The following is a 12130-nucleotide window of genomic DNA, read 5'->3' as shown; positions in this document are numbered from 1 at the left end:
TCCCATTCGTGGTCTTTAATATGACACCTGCTGAGCTCATCTGTCTTAGCGCTGAGCAGTCCTGCCAGTTGACAGCCCACCGGGGAGATCACCTGATAGTTAAGCCATTTCTAAAGGTGTAGTGCCTCCTGGCACAAGGTCCAAAATCCATACGGCCCTTCTTGGCGGTCATGTTGTCTATCAGGACATGCACCAGCCCTCACACTGATGGACAGGAGAAATGCCTTTAGCACCAAAAGGATGACACAAAGGTCCAAAGGGCCTGATGTGAATCTCTGATCCCACTGGGGCCAGAGACCCCTGGTCTCCACGTCTCCTAGGTGACCACTGTAACCCAGAGACTACACATCGGTCATTACTGTGAGCCTGGTAAGGATCGGGAGAATGTTCTGCCGCAACATATGCTAGTGTCGACCTGGCACCACTCCAGGGCCTGGACTGTCTCCTTCGAGATGCAGATGCTGTCCGATAGGCAGCACTAGAGCTGCACCCATTGGAAATGGCATTCTCCACTGCAAGGCCCACATGTGCCAGCAAGTATGATGGATCAGGAGGATACATGTGTCTAGGAGTATAAAATGCCTCAGAACCATTCTCACCGAAACACAGAATTGAGCAGGAAAGATCAGGATCATACGCTGAATGGCAATGACTTGGTGTGGGGGTGGAAAGACCCTGAACGCCAATATGTCCAGGACGATCCTGATGAAGGGCACTCTCTGCGCAGGTGGGACCCATGGAAAGATCCAAGGATGAAAGTAGGGTGACCGTTGTCTGCGACTGACTGTAACGAGCCCGCCTTCCAGCATGCCATCCTGGTAAAGGTAAAATGGCAATGCCTTTTCCTGATTTTGAGGACACAAATCTTTTAATTGAGTGTAAACAGAGTCAACATGCTGCTCCTGGTCTTACACTGAAAGGATACTTTACAATGTACAGAATCTATACTCTTCACACATGCTTCAGGAAGATCACCAACATCACACTCACAACGAATCTGCCCTTTCATCACAGACCTTTCTTTCAGACGACGCAGCTACTCCTTCCTACAGCTCAAGCTTCCGCCCACCATTCATGCATCAACAGATGAATTTACCAGACTCCGGTCCCGAGCTCAGTGATGGGAAATGTGCCTTTCTGCAGGTTAGCCCAGATTTATTTTGCCTTTTGCCCTTGCCTTTGAACCCTGTTTTTGCTGGCTATAGGACTCTGTGCTCTTTACCCCAGCTCACCTGCGGTAAAGTACTTGTGCTCCTCCGTTCAACATGATGAAATTGGTATACACCGGATTGGTTCATTTAATTTGTAGAGAAGTCCTGAGTATATGGTCCAAATGTACCCAGGGCTGGTATATTAAATACTAGGGGCCTGCAGCGCTCAATGTGCCACTCACTGCTGTGGCACTGCAAAGCATGTCTCCAGGCCCACCATTAGCTTAGCTGTGCAGGTTTTAAATGCAAATTTGACTTGTAAAAATAGGTCCTCTTTGCCAGCTGTTAACCTTCCTTTAAATACTTATACATTACCTCCTACAAAGGCCTTATTGCCCACAGAGGAGGATGCAAATTATTTTAAAGGAGGACGAATAAAAATGTAATAAACATGTCCTTACAGTGAAAATGCCCCTAAGTTATTTTCACTGTTACAGAGGAAATCACTGGTATACAATATTACATTTAATAAATGTTATCTGCACATAGGAAACAGCTAAACGTGTTATTTCTGGACTTTTTGAAATATTTATACCAAACACAGTTCAGTGATGAAGTTGGATTTGTAATAAGTAGTATGGAAAGATGAAATGAAATGAAATGAAATTTAGGTCTTATATAGCGCATGGCTGCCCGTGAGCGTCCCAGCGCTGAAATTGCAGAACTTCTGAGGGTGAAGACGGGGAAAGGAAGGAAGTTATTGCGGGAAGAGATGAGTTTTTAGATGCCTACGGAATTTCAGAAGATTGGACTCAGAACGAAGATGAAGTGGCAGGGCATTCCAAGAGATGGCCACAGTAACCGAGAAACGGCGTCCTCCAGTTCGGGCTTTTCTAATTTTTTGGACTGTGGCCAGATGACCTTGAGCTGATCGTAGGGGCCTATTGGGTCTGTATGGAAAGATCATATCTTTTAGCATGGGGGGCCCTTGATTTTGCAAAGCTTTATGGGCCGTGCAAAGTGCCTTAAATTTGACCCTTTCGCGGATCGGCAGCCAATGTAGAGCCTTAAGGGCGGGTTTGGCTGAGACTCTGCGAGAGGTCCCAGTGAGAATCCTAGCTGCAGCATTCTGTGTTCTTTGAAGAATGTTGATCGTGGATTCCGGGGCAGCAAGAAAGAGAGCATTGCAGTAATCTAGTCTTGATAGGACTAGACCTTGAACAAGCAATTTCTGGGAGGGTCCTGGAAGTAAAGGGAGGATCTTTCTGATGGAACGCATTAGCCCCACACATGTGCCAGCTGTTTTTTCCGCTTGCGTTTTGAGGGATAGGTCCTGTTCGAGCCAGAAACCCAGACTTTTTAATTCAGTCTTGGGTTGAGGGAGGGGGCCTAAGCATGCTGGCCACATGGCAGATGGAAGAGAAGATATTTTGTTTCCCAACAGCATGAGCTCAGTTTTCGAGCCATTGAGCTTAAGCCTTGAGGCAGACATCCAGGCATGAATACCCTCTAGACAGTCATGAAGGTTTTTTACCTTATCCTCTTCCAGAGAAAATGAAACGATCATTTGGGTGTCGTCAGCGTATGTGACGGCTTTTATCCCAAAAGGAGAGACCACGTCATCCAGGGGGGCCATGTATGTGTTAAAAAGCGTAGGGCTCAATGAAGAGCCCTGGGGGACCCCACACTGGAGAGGGAGACTATTGGATCGCACATTCCCTTCGCAGACCTGAAATGTTCTGTCTTTTAGGAATGAGGAGAGCCAGCAGAGGGCTGTGCCCCTTACTCCCAGACTGAAGAGGCGCTTAATGAGGGTTTTGTGGTCCACCGTATCGAATGCAGCGCTTAGATCCAGGAGGATCAGTAACACTGATCCTCCCGAATCCAGGATGCATCTAGCCTCTTCAACTACCTTTAAAAGGGCTGTTTCCGTCCCTTGGCCTGGACGGAAGCCTGTCTGTGTGGGACGAAGGAGATTGTTGGTTTCAAGGAAGGCAGACAATTGCTTGTTGACTACCTTCTCTGAAATCTTACTTAGTCCAGGAAGGAGTGAAATTGGGCGGAGGTTAGTCAGATCTGTAGGGTCCATACCCGTTTTTTTCTGAAGTGCCTTAACAATGGCATGTTTCCAATCAGGAGGGACCACTCCCTGGTTCAACGAGGCGTTAATAAGATTGGTGGCCAGATGCGAGATGGTGGGTCCAACCTGTTTGAGAATGTGGATAGGAGCGGGATCGTTAGGGGAACCACTTTTCAAGTCTGAAAGAGTTTTTAAGAAATCGTCCTCAGAAAGTTGGCTGAAACTGTCTAATGTTGGACCACTGACAGAGACTGATAAAGCGGCCAGGGAGTTATCATCGTTTAAAGGAGGAAGTGACTGTAGGATCTTGATGATTTTATTTTGGAAAAAACAGGCTATTTGGTTGCATTTGTCAATTGTGGGTTGTAGGTATGGGAGGGTGTTCGGTATAGTTAGGAGCTCTTTAACTATTTTATAGGTCTCCCGAGAAGAGTTAGAGGCAGCTTTGATTTTTTTATCAAAGAAGGAGGCTTGGGCTGCTTTTCGCGCCGCTTTATAAGTCCTCATCGCTGATTTATATTCTTCCTTGGTGGTGGGGTCCCATGTTTTCCTCCATTTACGCTCATGGCTTTTACAGATTTTCTTAAGGTTCCTGAGTTCCTGTGAGAACCATGGTGATTTAAAAGTGGTACTTCTTTTCTTTAAGTCGATCTTCGGGGCGACTATATCCAAGGTGGAGGTGATCCAATTAGTGAAATTATCATTGGCTAGCACAGGATCAGGATCAGCTAGGGGGGTAGATCGTGACAACTCCTGTGTCCAGACTTCAAGGGGTATTTTGGACCATGGTCTGTCCCGTCCTCTAGGAGTTTGCAATTGGCCAGTGATTTTGCTAATTTGCCACATAAACGGGATGAGGAAGTGATCAGACCAAGGGAGAGGGAGTGCAGGGCGAGCTTCAATTTTTATGAGATTGGCAAATAAGGGATCCAGAAGGTGACCCTTAGTGTGGGTTGCCTCTGAGTTGATCAGATGAAGGTCGAGTACTTTTAATTCTGAGATAAGGTCCCCAGCAGTTTTATTAGTACTGTCCTCAAGATGTAGGCTTAGATCGCCAAGCAGGATAAAATTGGGGGTCAAAGTACAAGAAGAAGTGGTGGTGTCCAGTAATGATCTTACAAAGTTACCTGTGGCCCCCGGCGGGCGGTAAATCAGAAGACCTGACAGGGATTTATTAGGGGTTAGTTGAAGTGAGAAGTGGGCACTTTCGCAGTCCTCAATCCCTCCTTCTTGTAGCCTACAAGTGATGGAATTCCTGTAAATAATCGCTAGTCCGCCTCCTATGCCTTTTATTCTATTTTGATGGTGTATGAGGTAATCCTTTGGTAACATACTCACAATATCAGCATCTGAATGAGGCGTTAGCCAGGTTTCCGTGAGGAAAAGAATATCTAATTGTAGGTCCAGAATAAGCGTTTTTATCTCTAACGCATGCTTGACAGCTGATCTACAGTTCAATAATGCCAGACTGAAGCTGTTGGTTGTCTGGTTGGAGGATATCCCGGGAGCATCGTTGTGGAAGGTAATTGAAGGGATCGGGGTTGGGAGTGAATTTGCCGCGCAAAATTGTAACAAGTAGTCCCTTGTATGTCTAATACGATGCTCATGCAAAACGGGCATGGTGGGTGGCCCTGTGCCCGGCCTGGCCCGGACGTGCAAGTCGGTTATTTTTATACATGGTGGGGGGAGAGGGAGGAGGGCGGGAGGGGCGGTCAACTGGACCGTCGACCTTCCCTACCCAAAATGGCGGGTCCGTTCGGTGATGCGGTTACCAGCGCCTGTCCCGAAGATGCTGCCTGGCGAAGCAATCTCGCTGCAGGTAAGGCAAGTCCGAGTCTAAAACAGCAACTGTTAAAATATATACAATATTTTAAAATTAACTCGGCTCCAACTAGCGTGTGCTCTAGCACGACTGCCCAGACGAGTCTGTGCTCCAAATGGTGTTCCGATCAGGTATTATTTAAATAATTACACAGAGTGCGCAAGAGAGCGCAAAGGGCCCCGGCTTCCGCCTCAGGGTAAAGATTTTATTAAAGTTCAGCAAAAGTCACTAAGGGGAAAGGGACCGCCCTTAAGTATCCAGGGAGGGCGGGAGGGGCGGTCAACTGGACCGTCGACCTTCCCTACCCAAGATGGCGGGTCCGTTCGGTGATGCGGTTACCAGCGCCTGTCCCGAAGATGCTGCCTGGCGAAGCAATCTCGCTGCAGGTAAGGCAAGTCCGAGTCTAAAACAGCAACTGTTAAAATATATACAATATTTTAAAATTAACTCGGCTCCAACTAGCGTGTGCTCTAGCACGACTGCCCAGACGAGTCTGTGCTCCAAATGGTGTTCCGATCAGGTATTATTTAAATAATTACACAGAGTGCGCAAGAGAGCGCAAAGGGCCCCGGCTTCCGCCTCAGGGTAAAGATTTTATTAAAGTTCAGCAAAAGTCACTAAGGGGAAAGGGACCGCCCTTAAGTATCCAGGGAGGGCGGGAGGGGCGGTCAACTGGACCGTCGACCTTCCCTACCCAAGATGGCGGGTCCGTTCGGTGATGCGGTTACCAGCGCCTGTCCCGAAGATGCTGCCTGGCGAAGCAATCTCGCTGCAGGTAAGGCAAGTCCGAGTCTAAAACAGCAACTGTTAAAATATATACAATATTTTAAAATTAACTCGGCTCCAACTAGCGTGTGCTCTAGCACGACTGCCCAGACGAGTCTGTGCTCCAAATGGTGTTCCGATCAGGTATTATTTAATATTTAAATAATTACACAGAGTGCGCAAGAGAGCGCAAAGGGCCCCGGCTTCCGCCTCAGGGTAAAGATTTTATTAAAGTTCAGCAAAAGATGACTTTTAGAAAGTCACTGCTGCCTTGCCTGATGTCCCGGGAAGATAGACGGCCATTTTTCTCTCTCCCTTCTGCCAGCCAGTAATGAGCATTTCAAGAGGGTGAATGAGGGGTGAAGCTGCTCCTAGGACCGGGACAAAGGGACTTGGGAGGTGTTGTTGTGCCCTTGATAGGATGGCCTGTAGGTTGGGCGCAAGTACTTAATCATCTTCAAAAAGGCCTACCCTGTTAAAAGCAGATGCAATTAACACCAAAGGCTGCGCCCTTCTATGGTCATCCCCCAGCCAGACCATCCTACGCCACTGTGGGGCTCTTGTTGAAATCACAGGGTCAGATCCTGCTGGAGTGTCAAGACCTGGTTGACATGTCTACCAGGATTTTTCATATAACATTTGGGGCGCACTTCTAAGGAGGGAAACAGAATGGCAAAACAATCGGAGTATAACCACTGCCTGGTGGCTGAAAGTTCAGCTTTGTCCGACCAGAACTCGGTCCCTGAGTATTTGAGGTACTGCTAAAACTGGGTTTTGTTTTTAGATGTGGGAGAACACTAGGATTACCACAGTGCACTCCCCCCACACACAGCCCCCAGCACAAGTTTAGCTTGGCCATTTTCAAGATGGCGGAAGTCTTTGGTCTAAGTGGGTAGAGTTAGTCCCAGGAACATTTACCCCATTGGTTAGGGGGGTCTACAGATGTCAGTCCCAACCGCTAGTAGGTGCCAGGCATAAATGTGGCATCTCCAGGTACCCATCGAGAAAGCCACCAATACCCAACTTGCAGACCATCTAGAACTCCATGAACTCCGGGACAGCGCGCGATGAGGTGTTCGCACCCATCACAGCACAGAGAGAGCCCTCACAGCAGCCACACAAGACATCAGAAGCATTCTCAACGGAGGAGAAATGGCTGCATCCTCTACCCTCTCCGCAGCTTTTGATAGGGTCTCCCACAAGTCACTCATTAGAAAGAATCAGCAGTTTGATAACTGCGGACTGTCCCTCACGTGGATATCCTTCTTCCTCACAGAACAAACTCAACGAGTTAGACTCCCACCAAACCCAACACAGCTCAGATCGTAAGAAACTCATCTGTAGCATCCCTCAAGAATTGGTCAGCCCAACACTCAACGTCTAAATGATGCCCCTCACGGATACGATCAGAGCAGACTGCATCAACATAGTATCCAGCGCCGACAACACACAGCTCACCGTCTCCTTTACAAAGCAAACTTCGCCAACTGCATAAGAAACGTTGGTGCTTGGTTGAAGAAAAACTGCCTCCAACTCAACACAGACAAAACCAAAGTCCTATCTTCGGCAGCAACCACTTACCTGGGACGCCTCTTGGCGGCCCACTGAACTTGTCTCCTAACCCACCCCAGCGGGCCATGCCAAGTACTTCAGGATCATCCTGAACACCAACCTCTCCATGAGCAGACAGTTCAATGTCGTCTCCTCATCATGCTTCCGAGTCCTGCGATTAGTACCCCAGATTTTCAAGTGGATCCCACTGAACACCAGACAAACAACCACACAGGTTATTATAAGTAGACTTGGTTACGGAAATGCCCTCTTTATCGGATCCCCAGCCCATGGCCTACGCAGACTCCAAACTACGCAGAATGCCGTCACCAGACTCATCCTGAACATTCCACAAAATAACCACATCTCTCCACACCTCAACAATCTCAACTGGCTCCCAGTTCAGGAAAGATGCAAGTGCAAGTTCGAGCTACTCACCTACGCCTACAAAGCTCTAGCCAACACCGGTCCAGCTTACCTCAATCACTGCCTCAACTTCTACCAACCCACCAGACACCTTCGAACTGCGTCCCAGGCAAGAGCACACCTCCCTTGCATCAAGAAGACCAGAAGGGGAGGATGCTCCTTCTCATACCTCACAGCCAAGACCTGGAACGACCTTTCGAAACACTTCAGAACCTCCCCCTCCCTCATGGACACCAGAAGGAACCTCAGTCCTGCCCTACTCAGCACCTGGATACCCTCGCGAATAATTAGCCGGACTCTACAAATTCACATAACAGGACAAGATACCACTTTACAACACTCCTAGACCTGTGGAAGATCAGAAGACTGAAGCTGCTGAATGAAACCTGAGACTAGCTTAGAACCTTCCCTTCTCTGGTACCCAGGACAAAGGAATGGACTCCAAGGGTCATTACGGATGACGACCCGCTAAAGCTACAGAGACGCAACAATCTATAAGAGGCCTTTTCCTCTACCTGCCCAGCTGACCAGCGGCACCTGGACTGGACCCTGGTGTTGCCTGTGCCTGCCATCATGTGGGTCTCTAAATGCCTCTCCTGAGGTCATGGGGGGCTTCAGAAGTCTACTCTGGTGAATTCAGACTTAAAGGGATAAAGTCAGAAGGCATAATCCTTTGCCTAGGAGGAACTTGGTTGGTCTATCTTATCCGCGCTCCATCGCGGTCAGTGTCAGACTGTGCATAGGTCCTGTTCTCCCACAACCAGTGACTATCACTGGCACTTTGTGCTTCTTGAGTTTATTTTTACTTAAACATTTCAAAATTCATATCTATAAATCCCCTGATTGGATTTGTGTAATTTTGGTGTACTTTGGTTTATTAAATCATTCTATATTCTTATTATTTTGGGGTTTTTGCATTTCAACTTTATTACTGTTCTAGTACTGCATAAATACTTTACACATTCTTTTTTAGGTAAGCTTATTGGCCCAGTGCTTTATCAACCAGAGGTAGATATCTGGTTAATCTGGTGACATTCAGAGTTCACTGTGACAAGGATTGTGGTCATAACCAGATGTGGGTACCTAGCACCCCTCCCCCTCAACTAATAACCCAATTTCCTACACTCAATCTACCAACCAATGCTGCCAGAGGCACAAGCTTCCGCCTCCCATGGTCCCATTACAACCATCACATAGGGCAACAAGGGACCCCTGCCAGCAGCTCCAACTTGTACCACTCCCTCCAGACACAGCTCATACAACAACTACAGCTTCTGCCAAGAGTCCAGGTTTCCACCAGCCACTACCAGCTGCAGTAGGCCAAATGCTCAAGCTGGCAGCTGACCATACTCACAAGGGCTCTTCTTTGTGGCCACGGTTATAACCGTGCTCAACCATCTCTGAGGGCACAAGGAGGCACAGCAAGATACAGGGAAAACAGTGACGGCTTAGAGAACTCTTGGGCCAATCACAAACTATAAGGGGATGTTTTATTTTCTTTAAAAGGAGCGGACCCTCCAAGGGAACCAGCAGAGGATAGTATTCCCCCTTCCAGGGCACCCTACTCCAATAAAGCCTGTTCAAGATCAACAAACAAACACAATCACAATAATATTCAGACATATGAACGTAAAGCCAAGGTTCCATTTCAGGTATAAAACGTTCCAGGCCTCACCCGACGAGCTTTACTCTGGTATTTGACAGCCTTTTTTGTTTCCTCTTTGGCACGTTCCACGTAGACCTCTGCGCTCGATACGTTCTTCTCAATGTTATTGATCATTTCACCCTAGAAGAAAGAGAACAAATCAGCTGCTTTGGTTGCATCCTAGACACATTTCCAGACAGGAGAGATGGACATGGAGATACGAGGACGAATTAAATTGATGAGAATTAATGTAATTCTTCTTTAATTCCTGGAATTGCATTCACATGGACTGAAGCAAGAGACGGGGAAATGTGGGGGCCTAACGGAAAGAGGAGGGAGAGGCAAGCATCAAGGCTGTTATTAGACATGTAATGGGAACATATTTTAAGAACAGGCTTTCCGTTCCTGGAAGACGGAAGAGTTCAAATAGGTGTTTCGCAGGGCCTTTCCGAGAATTGGCAAATATTGTGCCCAAGAAACCTTTGTAACTGGGTTATACAGGGACAAAGCGTCTAAGCTTCTCCACCAATTGTTGGAGTGCGATTCAGCAAATTGTATAAACTGGTAAGCAGCTGCTAAGTTGGAACAGAATGTTGGTCTTTGAAGTATAAATGTATGTTCAGCAACATCCAACCTTGAGAATGTACTCCAAAGTTTGAGGAGCTTTCATGCTTGTTACAGAAGCCACCCCACATCTTCAAAAGGCCACCAATGTCGCTAGGGCAGCACTCTTTGCAATTTGATGCGCAATGGTTTCTTGGCGCATGATGAGCCCGCCCCATGTTTGTCTAACTCATTATTGTTTAGGGCTGCGGAGCCGCTGCTCTGGTTTATGCCACTGAACTCACACTACAACAAGGGAAATCGAAAAGATATTTTTGTTTTTAGGATTGACTCTTCAGAATGCCAGAGAATGTCTATGTATGATGGGACTTGTATGATGGGGCTTGGCTGATGGAACAATAGTTCTAAATGACAAACAGATACAGAGAAAGAGAGAAAGATTACCTGTACTTCTGTACTTCAGATAGAGCAGAGGCAGCAATAAATAGCAAAACATTACAGAAGAAAGAACTTATGGAAAACATTTCTATCACCATCACTCACGCTTAACCATAACTTTCTCACAGTAATTTAATTTAAACTAAGACCGCAAAGGTGCATTCACGGACATTTAAAAAAAAAAACAACTTCAACCAATCACTTCTCTCAAGGGCAAGCATGTGAAATACGAATAAAGCCTGGCATTTAACACGTTTTTGCACTAACAAAGAAAATGGGTAATCTTTGATTCCTTATTCCATGGTTGGTTCTTTTAAACAAAGAGCAAAAGTCTACTGAGCACTCAAAATAAATGTAAGATCTGTGTTCTCAGTTATTTATATTTATTGTCAGTGGATATTATGTTAATGCATATGTCGAACGTGGACTTCGGATGATTTACTGTGCATTTCAAGGGGGATAGGAGCCGTCTGCAGATAGTAGCACTCCACTGCTTCCGAGGTTGGTACACGCACCCATGCATACCAGGAAGGGGGCCTGCATAAGGACAAGTGAATTCAGGAGGAGAAGAGAGGATCAGTGTTGGGAAAAAGGAGCTGCTTGGAACCTCCTCTTGCAGGAGCTGCCAACGGTGTTGGACCCGTGCTGTATGTCTATAAAATGACATCCTACAAAAAAGGTACAAAATAGGTGCTTGACTGGGGAGAAACAGGCTTATTCCAGCTCTTGCAAAAGAGTTTCTTATTCAGTCCAGACGGCCATGGCTGGCAAGTGGCCCAAGTCATGTCTGATCACTTCAACCATTCGTCACTTTTCAGCCATGTGAAGAAAGTTAAAGGAGTCTATACGAGCATTGTTGAAATCGAAACTAAAAAAGCCAGGATACAATATGCTGTTGGCTACAAAGCCCGAGCTGGATAAAGGTGTCACAAATGATGTGGAACCATCTGGAAGATGGAGAGACATATATATTGTTGATCAATTGTGCAAATAACTGTAACAAGCACAGGTGACCGGGGAGGAGGGTTAGCGCATGTGAATCTACAGCACTATTTGCCACAACACATGCTTACTGGGTAACATTTTCCGCTCGAGGCATGTGGGGCTGAAGATGCACATGCTTAGCATAGACTGTAAAAGACACACAATTGATGGACGGAATGCAGAACAAATCAAAACATTCACCCCCAGATAAGAGATCTGGGTTAAATCCATCATTCTTTTGCTCACCATGCCACCCCAGTTTAGACCTGGCCATATGCAAATGAGTCTTGACCCTGTGCCTCATGGGAACAGTTGAGCCCGAACTACTAAGCTAGGTCCTCCCTGGACCGGAAACAACCTTCCTAGGACCCGTTTCGGGTTTTTATCCCTCTTCAGCCACGATAGCTTGAATCCAGTGGCCCTGTGAGCCCGGGGAGGACCTAGCCTGGCAGTTCAGGCTGGCCTGTTCCCATTGCGCGCATGGTCAAGACTGATTTGCATATGGTTGGGTCCAAACTGGAACGGCACGGTGAGCAAAAAAACAATGGATTTAGGCCCAGATCTCTGTACTGGGGTGAATGTATGACATTGTTCTGCATTCTGTCCATCAATTGTTCTTTTAGCATAGACTGTAAAGCAGCTCTCCTCAATAAGCGGTGGTTAACCTATGGGAGTTACAGCTGTTTGAAATAGGGTCCATAGGA

The 12130-nt window shown here is 46.9% G+C and overlaps 1 protein-coding gene across 2 annotated transcripts in view; it reads right to left on the bottom strand.

The window, feature by feature from the left end:
* STX2 (syntaxin 2) overlaps positions 1-12130 on the bottom strand; it is a 331612-nt gene that overhangs the window by 54447 nt on the left and 265035 nt on the right. For both annotated transcript variants that reach the window (XM_078668008.1, XM_078668007.1), the window contains exon 9: positions 9471-9581. In XM_078668008.1, the coding sequence (XP_078524134.1) occupies positions 9471-9581 (111 nt within the window). The remainder of the gene's footprint in view (positions 1-9470; positions 9582-12130) is intronic.

Source organism: Lissotriton helveticus, chromosome 11 (assembly GCF_964261635.1).
Source record: "Lissotriton helveticus chromosome 11, aLisHel1.1, whole genome shotgun sequence".
NCBI lineage: Eukaryota > Metazoa > Chordata > Amphibia > Caudata > Salamandridae > Lissotriton > Lissotriton helveticus.
Note: the sequence above shows the minus strand (reverse complement) of the source record. Positions and strands in the feature narration are given on the sequence as shown.